The sequence below is a fragment of the Anarrhichthys ocellatus genome, unplaced genomic scaffold (genome assembly GCF_004355925.1).
Source record: "Anarrhichthys ocellatus isolate YVR2014 unplaced genomic scaffold, GSC_Weel_1.0 scaffold28, whole genome shotgun sequence".
Taxonomy (NCBI): Eukaryota; Metazoa; Chordata; class Actinopteri; order Perciformes; family Anarhichadidae; genus Anarrhichthys; species Anarrhichthys ocellatus.
Window position 1 is genome coordinate 2,007,965 of NW_022280058.1, and position 19,791 is coordinate 2,027,755.

The 19,791-nt window shown below is 43.1% G+C and overlaps 1 protein-coding gene across 2 annotated transcripts in view; it reads left to right on the top strand.

The window, feature by feature from the left end:
* Positions 1–19,334, top strand: part of LOC116391987 (protein kinase C beta type-like) — a 26,620-nt gene extending 7,286 nt beyond the window's left edge. Inside the window, exons 3-17 of one of the 2 annotated variants that reach the window (XM_031863065.1) lie at positions 2,437–2,519; positions 3,534–3,645; positions 6,357–6,485; positions 6,877–7,033; positions 7,403–7,537; positions 7,683–7,779; positions 7,910–8,050; positions 8,143–8,316; positions 8,426–8,517; positions 12,047–12,109; positions 12,220–12,358; positions 12,461–12,541; positions 12,634–12,741; positions 13,246–13,386; positions 17,688–19,334. In XM_031863065.1, the coding sequence (XP_031718925.1) occupies positions 2,437–2,519; positions 3,534–3,645; positions 6,357–6,485; positions 6,877–7,033; positions 7,403–7,537; positions 7,683–7,779; positions 7,910–8,050; positions 8,143–8,316; positions 8,426–8,517; positions 12,047–12,109; positions 12,220–12,358; positions 12,461–12,541; positions 12,634–12,741; positions 13,246–13,386; positions 17,688–17,840 (1,805 nt within the window). In that variant the 3' untranslated portion in view covers positions 17,841–19,334. Of the gene's footprint in view, positions 1–2,436; positions 2,520–3,533; positions 3,646–6,356; positions 6,486–6,876; positions 7,034–7,402; positions 7,538–7,682; positions 7,780–7,909; positions 8,051–8,142; positions 8,317–8,425; positions 8,518–12,046; positions 12,110–12,219; positions 12,359–12,460; positions 12,542–12,633; positions 12,742–13,245; positions 13,387–13,814; positions 15,909–17,687 lie in introns of those variants that run through there. The other variant, XM_031863064.1, reaches the window with a different exon arrangement.
* Positions 19,335–19,791: the final 457 nt, after the last annotated feature.

Sequence of the window (19,791 nt, forward strand, 5' to 3'; positions counted from 1 at the left end):
TGTGTGTGTGTGTGTGTGTGTGTGTGTGTGTGTGTGTGTGTGTGTGTGTTTTGGCATCAGGTGTGTTTAATATTTCCATAATGATGTCTTAATTCTATTTTTAGCCGATGCTGCATGTCATAGTAAAGTGGTTTAAATCAGCAGTGATGTGAGGCTGAAGCACAGAGTCGGGCTACCGTACAGAAGACTTGATCTTCCCTATTTATCTAAATGGACTTCTGGTGTTGGTCATGTTCACGTCTTCGTTCTGCAGCGAGTGACTGATCAAAATTTAAAGGGAAGGATTGTACTTTATTTCCGTCTGACCCAGAGTGTGCACAGTTTAGAGGCTTTACTGACTCATGGTCTGGTTTAAGCTGGATGTGTGATGGATCGCTAGCAGCTCTGCTCAAACAAACCTACTGAGGGCTAAATACTCAGTTTCTATCGAGGGCTGCAACTACAATCGTTTTCATGAGCTGTTAATCTGCAGATTATATTCTCAATGAATTGTTTTGTCCCTAAAATGTCAGAATGTATTGAAAAATGCCCAAAATGATGTCTTCATTTCTGCACATGTAAACTGATATTGTCTTATTTATTTGTAGTTAAATGATCTGTTGTTCACAATTCAAACGTTCCACTTTATTACAAGTAGTGGCCAATTTCTTATCTGTAATTATTGAAGCCTTTTTTTCTCTTTACATTGTGCCTCTAACGGCTTCCAACCGTATACACTACGTTCAAGTTTAAATACGTTGTTGATTAATCAAGTAGCCGATCCACATGATTTGATAATCATTTCGTTGAGTCAGTAAACATTCAATGATTCTTGCTTTTCAAATGTGATTTTGCTGGTTTTCTTCAGCAAACTACATCTCTTTGGTTTTTTTTGGGACAAAACCAGCTACTTCAATGTGTCAGCTTGGGCTTTGTAGGATTGTGATGGACATTTGTTAGTTGCAGCCGTGGTGACATTCACAGCGATGGATCAGACCAGCTTGTCCGTCTCTCCTACTCAACTCCTGTCAACATTTTTGTACCTTTTTATAGCATTTTGGATCTCTTTTGTCTGCAGTCTCTCAGCATTCAATGGGGTTTTATTTTACACGCGAAGACGTCGGACAGCCACATGTTGATCGTGTTTTTCATTTAAAACACCTGAAAACCACAAAACTCATCCGCGTTTACTTGATAACAAAGTTATCGGGTTTGTCTTTAAAATGCTCAAAGTGAAACCCAAATTTAAGATTTTGTTTTCTTACATTTTCTTGAGACAAGATTTGGTTTGTTGCCTGTCTGAGCTTTTATCACCCAACTTACTGTGAACAATGATGCAAGCAAGAAGTCTGATGCTTCAGCTATGAAATGATGAGGAAGCCCTGGACGTTTTAAAAACACCCGTTCATTGGTGTAAGAAGTATTCTGATAGTAATACTCTGTGTCAAGTAAAAGTCCTGCATGTAAGTCCTTACTTCAGTAATCGACATCAGAATTTACAGATGTACCAAAAGTGAAAGTACTCTTTTTGCAGAATTATGCATAATATATAATGATTTTAATTAGTGATGTATTTATGTTCCAGCTGGAAAAGGTGGAGCTAATTTCAGCTACTCCACTTTGCATACTTAACGTGTAATATATCATAAGTATATAAGTTGATTTATACTTTGTATTAATAATCTGAATCTGCAATGTAACGAAAGCGGTCAGATAAAATGTAGAGGAGTCAAATTATAAAGCAGCATAAAGAGAAAATACTCACGTAAAATGCAGACCTGGGCAATATATCGATATCTCGATATGAGATGAGATATCGTCTTAAATGTTGATATCGTAATACGGCATAGTTGTTGTCTTCTCATGGTTTAAAAGGCGACTTTACAGTAAAGTAATGTCATTTTCTGAGCAGAGCTGCTACTTGATCGTAACGTGATAGACGGTCATGAACTGTCACTAAACTTTGTCCCACAGATTATTAGGGAAAAGAAGACTTCCCTAAAGTGTGTGTGTGTGTGTGTGTGGGTGGAGTCTATTCAGTGTCCTCATGTATTTATTTGAACACAACTTTGAGCAGCGAGCGGGAACATGCAGTCACCTGGTGTGTGTGTGTGTGTGTGTGTGTGTGTGTGTGTGTGTGTGTGTGGAGCCTGCTGTCTCTGTTTCCTGTCGCAGCTTTAATGTTATGGGGCGCGATTACGAAATGTCCCACCATGCTGTGCTTAAATTTAAAATCATCTCAAACTGAAGCAATAAAACTAAATATAGCTGGCGGCGAGCACGGAAGAAACAAATGGGAACTGCTGAAATATGAGTAGCCTATTGCGCAGTGACGAATACATATAATTGACATATTGATTCATCTCTTTATTGCTGTTGTGTCGCCTTATTTGGCGTTGTAAGGAAGCCTCAGTCTGACATTTGGTTTTCTTCTCCTCTCTACTCTCCCTCCACCAGTGTGCTGTTTTGTGGTCCATAAGCGATGTCATGAATTTGTCACCTTTTCCTGTCCGGGGGCCGACAAGGGACCTGCCTCCGATGTAAGTAAAGACAACGTGAAGCAGACTGCTGCTGTTCAAGTTAGATGTTAAACACACGGTTAGTGATTGTTTTGCTGGTGAGTGATGTTTATTAATAACATTAGCAAGGTCAGCACTGGCTTTTTGATGTGTGTGTGTGTGTGTGTGCGTGTGTGTGTGCGTGTGTGTGTGTGTGTGTACATCCAAGTAGTTCCTGTATTTGCTGCTGGATGAACACACACACACACACACACACACACACACACACACACATGTACAGACCCCTTGTCCTCCTGCTGAGCTGTCAGCCCCAAATCACATTGAGACATGTCAGTAAAGTGAGAATGTGCTGCCTGGCTGCCTCAGGTTAATGAGCCAACATCACTCATTTACTGTGTTCACAATGATGCACACACACACACACACACACACACACACACACACACATATTTGTGAGTCAGCATGGATTTTGAAGTCCTATAACTGATGTTTATTAATCTCTAACTCCTCTGTCTTTCTTTGTTTTGTCACCAAAGCTGTTTTGTTGTCACCTATTTTTAAGCATCCTCCAAACTCACTCAATCAGAGCTGCATTGCCTCATCTCAATAATTGTGCAGAGCAAGTTCCTGTAGCCAGGTTCAAAAAATGTTGAGAAAAGTCTTTCCAGAAGAGTGAATTGTACGGTTGTATTATTGTTGTTATAGTTTCATAATCATGCTTATGGAGTTAGATGCTCACACACGGCTGAGATGTTCTGGTGTCCACATACTTGTGGCCATATATTATATCTCAAAACGTGCTAAACTATTGGCATGGTTGGAAACCACAAGAGGTAAGTGAGAACATTTTCTATTTTGTAATTCGGGTGAACCGTCCCTTTAAATACTGCTTACAGGACTACTGGGAACAACTGAACAGATTTCAATCTTTTAATGGAGTCGTAGCACAGCGACACAAAGCGACCTGGATTACTTCAAATGTTGAATTGAAGTGACTCTCTGTTCTCTCTCCTCTCTGTGTTTGTGCCTCTGCAGGATCCTCGTAGTAAACACAAATTTAAGGTCCACACTTACTCCAGCCCGACCTTCTGTGACCACTGTGGCTCCCTCCTCTACGGGCTAATACACCAGGGCATGAAATGTGACCGTACGTACACAAGTGTGTGTGTGTGTGTGTGTGTGTGTGTGTGTGTGTGTGGCCGCCCTATGAAATAGATCCTGAAATAAATACATTTGGCAATAATTGTCTCCATAAATGTGTAAATGAGTCACTAATTTATGTATTTCAGGATTTATTTTTATAGGGATATTTATTTATTTATTCAAAATGATATTAATTTAAAATGAAAACGTCTATTTAATGATCTACAGTGATCACACTTTGAGCACGTGGCACAAATGAACTTAATGCTTTTGAGCAGAAATTGTGAATTTACCTACTTTATTGAGCTTTTGTGGCTCACTGCATAAATGTATACATTTCAAACGATTCACTTTTAAGACAATTAATTTGAACTCTTTCACATATTGACAAACTTTTATAGATTTACAACTTTAATATACTCGTTTATACATCTTATAGTCTTATAATCTATAGGCTTATAGTCAAGAGACAATGAAATCAGTTTTGCACATTTGTCTTTTTGCATCTTTTTAACAGTTGATCCAAACATCAACATACACTGTGTGTTGTTAACGTGTCTCTGTAGTGTAGTGATTAGCGCTGTCACCTGTCCTTCCTGTGTTGTCGGGGGGTTCTCTCCGGGTTCTCTCCGGGTTCCTCATCCAGTCCAGAGACAGAGACTGAATCCCTGCTGGGTACAGCTCCAGACTCTTAATTCTGCAGCATCGGGGCTGAAGTTGTATATTTCTGTCATTCCAATTCATACTGTTTTACTTTGTCGCATTCATAATCCACACTGCTTGTGACATGTGGATTGTGGACTGAAGTTAAAAAACACATTATCTGAATTTACGTTGCAGACATCGTTTACTATATTTGACCTGCTCATGAGTCACAATGTCTGATGATATTATCAGCTTCTCATACGAGTGAATGGTTTTTTTACGTCCTTGCTGTTGTGTCGTATTTATTGCTGATCATTTGCCTGTTCGTTGGCAACAAAGACACAAACAGGAAGTAGGCTACATCTCTGCTGTGCGATCACCAGCATTATTTAGTCAGCAGACAGTTCCTCATTGGACCTGTGAGCATCACACAGCGTTTGATGGACTTTGAAGCAGTTTTTTATATATTTATATTTAGTCACCAGATGTACTCAAAAAGGAAAAGAAAGAAGGTTAGTGTTGAAGTGTTGGTGCTGAAAATACTGCGGTAGCTTGTACAACACAATTCACATGGAGGTTATTAGGTTATATATTAATCCAACGTGAACAACAACATTTGACTACGAGCTCTGTGTTTCTTGCAAATTTTATTCATATTAACAAATTAGATATTTTTTGAAATGCACACAAAATTGTCTCTGATATCAACTCGCTATGGCTAAATGATTAACTCTCAATAATCTTTAGGTTCTTTGTAAGACATTTTGATACATAAATCACTGATAAGAAAAGTTTGGTTATGATCTCATGGCTAAATTTCAAAAAACGGGGACGTGACTCTTGATGGCTGACAAAAGTTGCAAAGCAGTAAGGACCTTCCTCTGTGAGGTATCGATATTTCATCGTTTAAGTTCCTGAGCTGCAGGAAGTCGCAGTGGTCTCCTCACTTGTCCCTCAAATTTGAAGTCAGTAGTCTGACTCGGATCAAGTCCCTCCCAACTTTCTGTCTGCTCGCTTTAAACTGGAGGGACCTAAGAAAGAGTCACAGGGCTCCTAATACACAGGCAAGGGATTTATTTACTTTAGATCTGCTACCATGATGAGATGAGATGTGTTGTTCTGCCACATCAAACACTTGTTTTTTCTGGGTCATCCCTCTATAAAGTTTTAATGGACAGTGCAGCTGAGTGGAGGCAGACAGAAATGTGAAAGTTACATAAATGAGTGATGTGTTTAGTGCACTGCCTCGTGGAGATTTAAGATGAAACTCATCAGAAGACGTTCTCATAAGAAAGGTCTTTATCATGGAAAACATACAAACGATTGCCTCCAGTGAGTGGAGTAAAATGTGGAGCTTTGTACATCAGAGCAGGCTGACATCTAGTGGACAGACAGACATTACAAAGAAGGTTTGGGTGTTTTAAAAAAGTGCTCACTATAAGAGATGAACTATTATCTGTTTTTTTATGTTTGCCTGTATAGATGTACTCAAAACAAATTAATGTAAAATGATCCCAGATGTAAGTAGAATGGTGTTTATTATGCAGGGAGGGTCTAATGAAACAATGCTGTTGAGTTGCATTATGGAAGGCGTAGGATCCTTAAAAGTCCAGATGTCTCGACCTTTTGCTGCTTCAGCAATATCTCTCTGCAACACATTGGACATGGGACGATATGACCATTTTTGGTCACGACAATGAAGGCCCAAGTAATTGCGATTGACGATATTGTCTCACTAATCATTACAATTTGCTTTAAAACTCTTAAAATGGCACTGAAACATACTGGAATCACTTCCCCTCACAGTTTGTTAAGAAACTAATTTTTCCACTGAATCACAGATGAGACACGCATCTTATTTTTTCATGAAAAAAAACAAAATCTTAAATAAGATAATGATAAATCACAAGTTAGTACATCGTCCCATCCCTACCGGACACAACACAAGATCTGAAAACCCTTTAATCTGATGATAAAGTCCCGAAAGCATTGTGGTACTGAGTTAAAGGTTTAAGGAGGGTCATACGTTGTACTTACTTAGATAAAACTAACTTGTGTGTCTGTGTTCAGACTGTATGATGAACATCCACAAGCGATGTGTGACCAACGTCCCGAGCCTGTGTGGGACAGATCACACCGAGAGGAGAGGACGCATCCAAATCTCTGCCCAGATCTCTGACGACACTCTCACCGTCACCAGTGAGTGCTCTGTCTCTTCATTCTCTCTCACACACACACACACACACACACACACACTGAAGGCCTCTCAAAGTTCTATCAGCCTAGGACTAAAACTGGAAAGTCCATTAGTTGATCAATGACCCAACGATTGACCCATATCGCCACTGGAACATGCATCCACGTGCCGGCGCTCTCTCTCAGACGGCTGTGGATTGATTATGGAACAGAAACTAAACTGTTGTTAAATGTTGTCAAAGAGTTATTTAGGGCAGGACTCGGACTGACAGGTTCACATCCTGCTGTCCTCTGGAAAGGACAAAATCCAGACTAAACTGTCTCAAAGTGTGTCTTATCTTCAGATGGTTTTCTGACACTCTTTTGTAACCGTGTCCTCCTCAACCCCTTGCAGTCAAAGAGGCCAGGAACCTGGTCCCCATGGATCCCAACGGCCTGTCAGACCCCTACGTCAAGCTCAAGCTGATCCCAGATCCCAAGAGTGAGAGCAAGCAGAAGACCAAGACCATCAAATGTTGCCTCAACCCCATCTGGAATGAGACCTTCACTTTGTGAGTCATTGTGTTCCATGAGTTTTGAGGCTTCAGCAAACGTATTTTTGGCATTGTTGCAATGTGCACTTTGGTTTCAAGTTACTCTATTGGCCCCGTTTTCGGTCACTAAAGTAGAAATCTAACCGGAGCTCATGCGAGTGACCCTGTCCCCATTCTTTTTCCTGTTGTTGCTTGTTGTTATTCAAGCTATTCTGGGTTGCTGTGTGGCTGCAAGGAAAGGCACAGGCATGAAAAGCTGTCGCTTGCTGAGGCGTTAACCAGTTCAAATGGAGAGAGATGTGGGGAATGTGGCTTTGAAATCAAATTGTGGACGCGGTTTTTCATGTTTTACCTATTTTAAGAACACCCTTCATCTCATTTCCTTAGCAACCTAAAAGAAACCGACAAGGACCGCCGTCTGTCAGTGGAGATCTGGGACTGGGATTTGACCAGCAGGAACGACTTCATGGGATCCCTGTCCTTTGGGGTCTCGGAGCTTCAGAAACAAGGGGTAGATGGATGGTAAGATGTCAAGATACGGTGGATAATGACACAGGTGTATGCACAAATAACAAAGGCAGAGGGAACAGGGGTGTGGATATTTAAGGGGTTTATTGTCATAGTCCAGTGATAATCCTGGATGTTGTGTTTTTACTCTGGGGTTTAGGTTTAAGATGCTTTCTCAGGAGGAAGGAGAATACTTTAATGTTCCCGTCCAGCCAGATGGAGAAGACGGTAACGAAGAGCTACGACAAAAATTTGAGGTGAGAAACAGAGACACAAAATGACAACAGGTTCAATTTGTGCTGTCCTTGTGTTTTTTTTTTAAAGATGAGACCTTTCTCTTCTTCTCTTATAATCGCGTTCTTTTCCCGTCATATCTTCTCTCTCCAGAGGGCGAGGGTGGGGCCAGGGAAGCCCACAGACTCTTCTTCCTCCTCGGTGTGCAAGTATGACAGCAATGGCAATCAGGATCGGGTCAAGCTCTCGGACTTCAACTTCGTCATGGTTTTGGGCAAGGGCAGCTTTGGCAAGGTGATGCTCATTAGACATGGCAGCCAGTGGTGGGACAACAAGATTAAATCACTGTGAAGCTGATTTGTTTCCTCTTGGTTGACTCTCTTCAGGTGATGCTGGCTGAGAGGAAGGGCACCGATGAGTTGTACGCCGTCAAAATCCTGAAGAAGGACGTGGTGATCCAGGACGACGACGTGGAGTGCACCATGGTGGAGAAAAGAGTCCTCGCTCTGGGTGGAAAACCACCTTTCCTCACTCAGCTGCACTCCTGTTTCCAGACCATGGTATGGAGGCACAACATGACAAAGACGAGAACATAAAGAAACATGGCAGCACTTGTAACACGGTTTATCACATTTATGAATTGTTCTCCTCTTCTTCTTTGTCTTCCAGGACCGATTGTATTTTGTCATGGAGTATATAAATGGAGGAGACCTTATGTACCAGATCCAACAAGTCGGCAAGTTCAAGGAGCCTCATGCTGTGTGAGTGTTCATGCAAAACACTTTCTTGTATTTTCTTGCTCAGAGTTTGTTGTGCTCCTCCTCTTCTCGTCTTACTTCGAATTCATTTTCCCCTTCATTATACTGTGCTCTTCTCTTCTTTATCAGTTGATGTCTGAACCCTTTGTGTTGGTCCTGAAATGTTGAAAGATGTACTAATTAATCAATCAAAAGATAAGACCAAAGCAATTCAGCAATTTAAAAAGTGTAAGACATTAAAAAGATAACAATTTAATAAAATAATCCACTAGATTATTACTATGAAAGAGAAATTACATTATACTACTTCAATACAATAAAATAAGTGAGAAATATAATACCATTTATTCAGACATGCATATGTATTTGTCAAATGATTTCAGCAGCTTTTTGGTAGATTCAACTTTATGGTCATTGCACAGAGTTGCACATTGTTGTTTCAGAGTTAGTGTATATATATATATATATATATATATATATATATAGTATGAACATGTACAGCAGTTACAGTATGAAAACACAAGTAATGCTAATAGTAAGACAATACATAGATAATATACAGCTGGAGGTATGACATGAACACACACTATAGATCTCATATGTACAGTAAAGACAGTGTTATGAATAAACATACTGTAGTTAGTTTGGCGTCTATACTCGGACCTCGTGACTCATCATGCAGATATGATTACATGAGCTGATTTAAATATATTGGATATATTCCTCCAGCTAGCCGGAGCCTGCAGGAGGATGCTGGTGTGTTGGTGGGGCGGAAAAAGAAGCCAGCAAAACTGAGAGATTGACGAGGCTGAGGGAGAGATCAAGTGTGTTTGGTAGATGATATGCAGAGTTGAGACACATGACGTCAATATGTATCACTGCAGCTCGAGTTGCCTGCCTGAACTAGCTTGCAGGCGTCAGTCCATTCATGAAAACAGAAAATGATTGTGCAATTTTGACATCATAAGTTAAAAAAAGTTGCCTTTTATTTATGTCATCACACAACATGCTGTGTATCCATGTCAATACATCCATCCATCCATTTTCCTCCGCTTATCCGGGGTCGGGTCGCGGTGGCAACAGGCCAAGCAGGCTGACCCAGACTTCCCTCTCACCGGCAACATGTTCCAGCCCATTCTGGGGGATCCCGAGGCGTTCCCAGGCCAGCTGGGAGATGTAATCCCTCCAGCGTGTTCTGGGTCTTCCCCGGGGTCTCTTCCCAGTTGGATGTGCCTAGAAAACCTCCAGTGGGAGGCGTCCAGGAGGCATCCTAATTAGATGCCCGAACCACCTCAGCTGACTCCTTTCGACGCGAAGGAGTAGCGGCTCGACTCCAAGCTCCCCTCTGATGACCGGGCTCCTTACCCTATATCTAAGGCTGAGCCCAGCCACCCTACGGAGGAAGCTCATTTCGGCCGCTTGTAACCGCGACCTTGTCCTTTCGGTCACGACCCAGAGTTCGTGACCATAGGTGAGGGTAGGAACGTAGACCGAGTGGTAAATTGAGAGCTTTGCCTTCCGGCTCAGCTCCCTCTTCACCAAGACGGTCCGGTGCAGCGCCTGCTTTACTGCTGCAGCCGCACCGATCCGTCTGTCGATCTCCCGCTCCATCTTACCCTCACTCGTGAACAAGACCCCAAGATACTTGAACTCCTTCACTTGAGGTAGGCACTCCGTCCCCACCTGGAGGGAGCAATCCACCGGTTTCCGGCAGAGCACCATGGCCTCAGATTTGGAGGTGCTAACTCATCCCCGCCGCTTCACACTCGGCTGCAAACCGCCCCAGTGAATGCTGGAGGTCACGATCCGAGGAGGCTAACAGGCCGAGGAGGCTAACAGGACCACATCATCTGCAAACAGCAGAGAGGCGATCCCGAGACCCCCGAACCTGACGTTCTCCACCCCCAGGCTGCGCCTAGATATCCTGTCCATGAAAGTCACGAACAGGACCGGAGACAAAGGGCAGCTCTGGCGGAGGCCAACACCCACCGGGAACGTGTCTGACTTATTGCCGAGAATGCGGACACAGCTCCTACTGCAGTCGTACAGAGACCGGATCGCCCGTTGTAATAGGTCCGGCACCCCATACTCCCGCAGCACCCCCCACAAGAACCCCCGAGGGACCCGGTCGAAAGCCTTCTCCAAGTCCACAAAGCACATGTAGACTGGTTGGGCAAACTCCCAGAACCCCTCCAGTAGTCTTGCGAGGGTAAAGAGCTGGTCCACTGTTCCACGGCCGGGACGGAATCCGCATTGCTCTTCTTGTATCTGAGGTTCGACAAACGGTCGGAGCCTCCTTTCCAGCACCCTGGCATAAGCCTTCCCCGGGAGGCTGAGTAGTGCGATACCTCGGTAATTTGAGTACACTTTCCGGTCCCCCTTTTTGAAAATGGGAACCACCACCCCGGTCTGCCAGTCCATGGGCACTGATCCCGACCCCCATGCGACATTGAAGAGGCGTGTCAGCCAGGACAGCCCAACTATGTCCAGCGCTTTCAGCATCTCAGGGCGGATCTCATCCACCCCCGGCGCCTTGCCACCAAGGAGCTTTTTGACTACCTCAGCGGCCTCTGCCAGGGATATGGGTGAGCCTCCCCCTAGATCTTCAGGCGCTGCCTCCTCTGCAGAGGACATGTTGGTCGGGTTTAGGAGTTCCTCAAAGTGCTCTTTCCACCGCCCGACGATGTCCTCCGTCCGGGTTAGCAGTTCCCCCCCCCTGCTGAGAACAGCCTGGGGTAAGCCCTGCTTTCCCTTCCTGAGCCGTCGGATGGTTTGCCAGAACTTCCTTGAGGCCAACCGAAAGTCCTTCTCCATGGCCTCCCCGAACTCCTCCCATGCCCGAGTTTTAGCATTCGCGACCACCGCAGCTGCAGCCCTTCTGGCCTGCCGGTACCTGTCAGCTGCTTCGGGAGACCCCTGGGCCAAACAGGCATTGAAGGTCTCCTTCTTCAGCTTGATGGCTTCCCTCACCTCTGGTGTCCACCACCGGGTTCTCGGGTTGCCGCCACGACAGGCACCGATGACCTTCCGGCCACAGCTCCTAGCGGCCGCGTCCACAATAGAGGCTTTGAACATGGTCCATTCGGATTCCATGTCTCCAACCTCCCTCGGGATGTGAGAGAAGTTCTTCCGGAGGTGGGAGTTAAAGACCTCCCGGACAGGGTCCTCCGCCAGACGTTCCCAGTTCACCCTCACTACACGTTTGGGCTTGCCGGGTCTTTCCAACCGGTTCCCCTGCCATCTGATCCAACTCACCACCAGGTGGTGATCAGTTGACAGCTCTGCTCCTCTCTTCACCCGAGTGTCCAAGACATACGGCCGCAAATCAAATGATACGATTACAAAGTCGATAATTGATCTCCGGCCTAAGGTGTTCTGGTACCAGGTACACTTATGAGCCACCTTATGTTCGAACATGGTGTTCGTTATGGCCAAACCGTGGCAAGCACAGAAGTCCAATAACGAGACACCATTCGGGTGTCAATGCAGACACACACATATGGTTAGAAACTGGTGTTGGTCTGTCTTTTAGGTTCTACGCTGCAGAGATTGCCATTGGACTTTTCTTCCTTCACTCCAAAGGCATCGTGTACCGGTGAGTCAGTTTGTAAATCAGCTCGAGTGTTGTGTAGTTGTGTGCAGTTTACAATCATTGGAGAATACAGGTGTGAATAATGTGTGTGTGTGTGTGTGTGTGTGTGTCAGGGATCTGAAGCTGGACAACGTGATGCTGGACGCTGAAGGCCATATAAAGATAGCCGACTTTGGCATGTGCAAAGAGAACATGTACGATGGAACTACCACAAAAACCTTTTGTGGAACGCCAGATTACATCGCTCCAGAGGTGTGTTAACGTGCTGTTGGATAGTTGGTTGATGCTTCTTTTTATTGCTTTTTTTTTTTAACCCCTGAATGAGACTCACGACTCTACCATTGTGTCTTATAGATCATAGCTTATCAGCCTTATGGAAGGTCGGTAGACTGGTGGGCCTTTGGAGTACTGCTCTATGAAATGCTTGCTGGACAGGTTTGTATTCAATCACTGTCGTTACTTTTTTAATTGAGAACAATTGTGGCAAAAAAAATAAAAAATGATGAAGTATATTTGTGCCCATCCAGCCGCCTTTTGACGGGGAAGATGAAGATGAGCTGTTCCAGTCGATCATGGAGCACCACGTCTCTTACCCTAAATCCATGTCCAAAGAAGCTGTTGCTATCTGCAAGGGGGTGAGGCTGCATGCTCAAATGCACATCCACATAAGCTTTGTCTAGACTCACAGGAGCCTCCTCATATGGCACGCAATCTACAAGCACGCACAAAGGCCTTGATGCTCCACATGCTGTGTGTTGCAGTATTTTCCGAAACGTCTACTTTACTACTTTATTGTCTTTTTAATTGGTATTAAATGTATATTAAAGAAATGAAGGTTGAATATCATGTAAACAATTTGATTTGGCTGGCTAAATATGTACTTTTGTAAATATGTATCTTTAAGACCTTAGAGCGCGTGCTTGATTGAGGCAATTTATCAGACTTCATACATCCACAAATAAAATGTATAGTTCAGCCCTAATAGAGTTTATCTGCTTCTTTACACCTGTAATACAGCTTCATGCAGTGATGGGGGGGATCAATTTGGACATTGTATAAGCAGACAAACACAATCTCACACACACACACAGATGCATGTCCAAACTCTTCTCACCTTGTGTGTCTGTGTGTGATTTCAGCTGATGACCAAGCACCCAGGTAAGCGCCTGGGCTGCGGTCCAGAGGGGGAGAGAGACATCAAAGAACACGCCTTCTTCCGATACATAGACTGGGAAAAACTGGAGAATAAAGAGGTCCAGCCGCCTTTCAAACCTAAAGCTGTGAGTATATTACACACACTTACTCTTTTCAACTGTTGAATATTATCTGAACTTTACTGATTACCTAAGAAATGAGTCACGGTAAAGAAGGGAATAACACACGTAGTGAAGGTAAGTTATAGATTACATCACTCATCCCCTGAACCCAACCATCACCTGCCATTGGTCACTACCTTGACAAATGAGATTTGTGAGTGTAATCACCAATGATAGAGCTGAGATGTCACCGGCTCACATGCGGACCAATGGAAATCCACAGTTTCGGCTGTGAGTGATTTGATTGGTTGATGCCATGTTTTAGTTGTATTTCTCTTTTTTCTCTTTGTCGTTGTCCTTTATTTCTTCACATCCTTCATCCAACTCACTCCACCTCCCCCTCCACCACCCCCATCTCTCTCTCCTCTCCTCTCCTTTCCTCTCCACGGCAGGGTGGGCGTGATGCAGAGAACTTTGATCGCTTTTTCACGCGCCACCCCCCCGAGCTGACCCCCCCAGATCAGGAGCTTATATCCAACCTGGACCAGGAAGAATTCCAAGGCTTCTCATTTGTTAACCCTGAGTACCCTCACTCAACTCACTGACCACGCCACATATCACTGGGCTGCACTAGTAATCCCCGACACCTCGGAAACGCACATTAAAAACAAACAAAACAAATGCACCATGATGTCATATCCAGGCTGCATGCGGCAGGGTGAAATGTTAAAGAAATAGTTCAATATTTTGGGAAATACATTTTTTTTTCTTGAGACATCGATGAGAAGATCGATATCAATGTCATGTCTGCGTGTAGGGTGAGGAGCTGGTGCCAGGAGGCGATTAGCCTAGCTTAGCATAAACACTGGAGGCAGGGGGAAACAGCTAGCCTGGCTCTCTACACAGTTAAACTCATCACCTGCAGGCTGTTGTGTTTGCTCGAGAGTCTTCACCATAAAAAACTCTCTCAACTCTCTTCACATGTGTATTAGATAAATTAGATAAAACGTCTTAATTTTAGTTTCTAGTAGCTGCATCTTTGAGGAGAGCGAGGCTAGCTGTTTCTCCCCCGACTCTAGTTTTTATGCTAAGCCAAGATAAGATAATTGCCTCCTGGCTCCAGCTCTGTATCTACAGTCATAAGATTTGGTATCGATCCTCTCGTCTTAACTCAAACTAACAAACAAGCGTATTTCCTAGAAAACAATTTCTCCAAATGACGTTCAGGTGCAAATGCATACAGGTGCTCAAACGCTAACAATCAGGAGAAATAATCCAATATTCACGTATCAGGTTGCCAGTAGGAGACACGGTTTTCAGTTTACTGTGGTTTTAGCACATCAGCTCTACCGGCTGTATTTCTATCTTGTTGCTCGCTCCTGAATGCCGCCCGGCTGCTCACACCAGCGCGTTCAGGTCGTGGGTCCGACCTCAGGGCCGACCCGAACCTGCTCTCTCTCCGTATCACCATCCCTGTGATTGCATATTGACGATGACGACCTCTCAGTAATATTGATGCGTGTACTATGATGTACTATACTCACATATTTGGTAATATACATACAATGTAAGTGAAAACTGACCGATTGCTTTGCTATGATTGTTTGAGTACCGGTCAGTTTCCCAATGTTGACTTTATATTGTCTATAGGACCAAATACTTCTCCACTTTCTGTTCCGTCAGTGTTGTGATGGGCTTAACATTTTTGGTGATTTCATTTTTAACCAGTCAGAGGATAGACGTCTTTATACATGCAGCCAGCAAGAGTGTAAGTCTGCGTCAAGTTAGTGATTTTTGACTGAAATTGTATTACTTTTCTCCTGACTCATTAATGAAAACATTCACCACATTACACTGTGTTTTAATGACATATCTCTACGCTTGTAAACAACATTTATTGGGAGAATTTCACATCAGACGAGTCTTGTGAAGCTGGTAGTTTGTTAGGATGTCCAAAAGTGCCAAAAAAAGAAACATAGGGTTCAGAATCATGAGGACGTGGAAAGATATTGTCCTCAATAACTGTGATGGACAGCCATCTTGTGCCATTTTGCAGTATAATGTGTAATTATTAGAATATGCATTATAGCTTATCTGTTCTCCAACAATACAATACCCTCGGAAAGTCATTTTCATGTATAAAATGAATGAAGACGCGTGTTTCATTGTGAGGCAGGTTGTATTATCTTTTTGTAACTGTGAAACGATGCAGGGTTATAACAATGTGTCAAATCTTGTTCTTTGAGCTCGTATCAAAAAAAGGGAGGCGGCATCATGTTGACGTCACAGATGCACAAAGATGCTCGCTTTGATTGATTCTGCCAGGTGGAAAAAGTGAGCGTTTATTGTGATGATCGTAATGGTGTCGAATTAATAGTGACATAACGAGAGAGATTATGAGGAAAAAAATATAGACGTATATGGAGTTCTATATCAGAGAGGTATTTGGATAAATTGTTCTGGATGAGAGCGGTGCTTCTGTGGGTTGTATAATTGTCCTGTATGACTGGAAACTGATAATATACTCACTGGTGCCTACCAGACTACTTCTGCTGTGTCTGCCTTGTTACTGCTGCTACACCCAAAACGGTAACCCTTTTAAAGAGCATACTTTTTATTTGGTGACTTGCTCGGTGAGAAGATCAGTTCAACTCTTATCATACCTGGAAGCTAAGCGAAAGAGGCAGGAGCCGGCTGGCTTAGCTTAGCTCAGCATCAACTAGAAATGGGGAAATAACTAACACGATTTCCAGTTCATCGGACTTCTAAAAATGTTTGGATATCAGCTACCCTGATGACTGTCATTACAGTTTCTGTTTAAAGGTGTCAGTCAGCTACCTTTCTTACCTTTGGGATTTTATCAAAGTAAAACAGCAATTACTTTGTACGGACAGAAAAAAACCTGCAGCTTCTATGAACATTTAGCCGCGTGGGTGCTCGGTTAATTTGGTTTTATATGTATCGATAAAAGTCACCAACATTTTTAGCTGCGACCTCTGCTTTTACAGTGTTCACTCAGCTGTAACTACTGAACAAACTTGTCGAGCCACGAGCCATAATGTGGTTTAGGGCTTATGGGAAATGGTGTTTGTTAGAGGCCTCTGAAATACTAGACATCAAAAATAACAATATTAGATTGCTTTTCAAAAAAACTACAATCCTAATCTAAACAGTTTAACCAAAAATGAAAGGTCCATTTACTAAACTTCTGCCTGAGTTTTCACTGCATCATTAATGGCCTTCATCCGTGGAGAGTGGAGTGAGAGGAAGTTTTTATAAATAAACAAATTATTAATGTGTAATAAACAAAACATGACTCAAGATTTTATATTATTTCAACTGTGTGATGGTGTCCATTTTCCATATATACACCAATTACTGATCACATGATTCATTACATTATAATGAGCTGCATTAGTGGTGAGTTTGTGGACCAGTGGTAAAGGTGGGAAAGTTTCCCCCCCCCCCTCATTTCAGCTGGAAGCCCTGTGATGAGACAAAAAGGAGGAGGTAGGAAACTGAATGCTTTGTGTGTGTGTGTGTGTGACGTTATGTGTGTGTGGTACATGTGTCTTGCCTGGGGCTCACTGCTTCACCTCCCTGTGTGAAATCCTTTCCGGTTGTGATTTGGTCTGCAGCCGGTCTGTTTTATCGATCCATGTCTGTTTTGTACTGGAACGTTTCCTCTCTCTGGCTGCGGAGGTTTGTCTTGGATCTTTCTGCATTTGTGCTGTTGAAATGTTTCGGTGGGTCTTTTTTCATCTTTTGATTGTGTTTCTGGTTTTTGTCGACAAGTCCTGTGTGGAATCAGAAGTGTGTGTTTTCTGAGTCTAGACTGATGGCGCCTCCATTTACAGATCAGAGGTGTGGACTAGACTCTACTGAGACTCAGCAATACCACAATACACATGACTTCACTTAGACTGTAAGGACAGCTTCACAAAACTGTCTCATAACAATAAATTGTGTGAAAACATAACATTTTTGTAAATGTGCTGTACTACCTGCTTACAGATTTAAAATTGCATTATATCTGGTGAAGGGTACATAATGATTTAGGACTCTAAACACAACATTTAGGACTTTGACTTGACTTGGGACTTGAGTTGACTTTGTCCCACCTCTGCAGATTATTGTCTTTCTGTGTGCTGAAACTCTGAATCCTCCCTTCCCTCCTTCTCCATCCTCCATCTTTGTGCCTATATGGGAGAGTTGTTCTTTTTGCTTGTTGTCAACCTTCTTCTTTCTAAACTGCCTTTTTAAACGCTGTACAAAGTCACTCTAACTTAATTAACACGTTCTCTCTTTCTCCTTCTTTTTCGCAGAAATCTCGCCGTGACGTCGGCAACTTCGACAAGGAGTTCACCAAGATGGCGGTGGAGCTGACGCCCACAGACAAGCTCTTCATTATGAATTTGGACCAGAACGAGTTTCAAGGCTTCTCTTACACCAACCCCGAATTCATCATACAAGTCTGAAGAGTTCCCGTTGGTTAGACGCCGCCCGAAAAAGACTTTACTCCAACCCGCAGAGCCCAGTTACACAGCTATCCAGGACTCATCCAGCATCTCATCGCACCACCACCGAGGCTAAAGCCGCCACGTCTCCTACATCTCAACCCACACCAGAATCTTAACTGGACAATAATCATAAACCACCACAATGGCTTCAGCTGCTGGTTGGTCACACTGAGACTGAATTTGACCAGTTTCCAGAAAACTCCAGGCATAGTATTCCCAGGTCCTCGTGGTGAAGCAGGTCAATACAGAGTCATAGTGGATGTGTAACTGTGTGTATGTGCTATCGATCAACAACAGTGTGCATTTGTTTACTTGATTCTCTTCGGCCTGTAAAAGTTGCCTCATGAACATTCCATGATCAATATGTCATATATGCACTCACACATCCACACACACACACACACACACACACACACATCTGTGAAGGCTGCGGTTTGGAGGGAAGGAAGGTTTTTTTTGAAAATCCTGGTTTGTAACCTCATGTCTAAGTTAGCCCTGAACTTAGTCTTAAGCACGTCTCGTCTTCCGAATTGATGCAAAAAAAAGAAGAAGAAGAAGAAGAAAATTCCCCCAAATGCCTGTTTGAGACATTTTTAAATATCGCTGCCAGTCTTTTTCCTCTTGCTTAATCTCTCTCTTCTCTTTTCTCTCTGGCACTGTGTACGCAGTGGTTTAGTGCTGTGTAGGCATATACAGTCTTTGTGGTGCAGCTCCTCTATGCATGCCATATTTGTTGGTACAGTAGTTCCCTTAAGATTTGCGTTTGACATCATGGAGGAGGGAAAAAAAAAACCTCTGGTGTCTTGAATTTATCAATGCAAGTCAGTTTTGAAATATCCATGCTCATATTTTGTTTCCACTTCAAATGCTGTGTCTCTAATAATGTCGAAATATGCTAAAGAGTTAGCTTTACAAAGCGTGGAGCAAAATATGAGATTCTGTCAAATGAATATATAAAATAGATGTAATAATTCTGTATGACTTGTGTTTCAGTGTATGTGGTAAATAGGACTGGGATCTAGAGCTAGAAGTGTTTGTCATGTTATAATACACTTCTATATTCTTCACAGCCCCATCTCACTTTCTCTCTGCTCTTTATCTCTGCCAACTTTTTACTTTGTTTTCCCATTTTTATATCTCCCGTTGTCCTCTTCCTCCCCTGTCCCCAACTCCCGTTCACTTCTACAATTTAAGGTGGAAAAGAAATGGGAAATGAGATATGTAATAAAAGGGTGAGAGGGCAAAGGAGGGGAGAATAAACTGTTTACTATGCAAAAAGCCGGAAAAGAAGCAAGAGGTTTGGGGGAAGAGGGCAACTTTTATAAAGCAACCTGAAGAAATTGTGTAACAGGACAGTGTACGTGTTGCATGCGCCATATTTACCTGCGCGTGAGAGACACCTACAGTATGATACCTACATTAAAGTGAATTATCATTATACCATTTCAGTAACACTGGCTCTTGTATTTTACTCAGCTGTACATAACAGATTACACATCACTACAGCATCTGTTGCAACAAAAGCTGCTACGAGGGACTTTAATTTTGTGTTTTGATTGTTGACAGTCGCTGTGGATAAATTGGTGTCTTTCTGAGCACCAGAGTCCCTTTCAGAAAAACTCATTTTACTGCAGCAGGGTGTGACAGACTTCGCTGCGCTGTCCGAGTTCAGGTGCTCCTGAGCCTCCCTTACCTCAAGCAGCCCCAGATATATGGGGCAGGGACCTCCAGCAGTGTGGTGTTTGTTTTGGCTCCCGGCGCAGCGGAGCTCTGCATGCATATGTATATGTATATGTATATGTGTATGTGTATATATATATATATATATAATGTGTGTGTGTGTGTGTGTGGGTGAACTGCATTCCAATAGTTTTTCTCTTCAACCATCTTTTCTGTTGATGCTGATTGC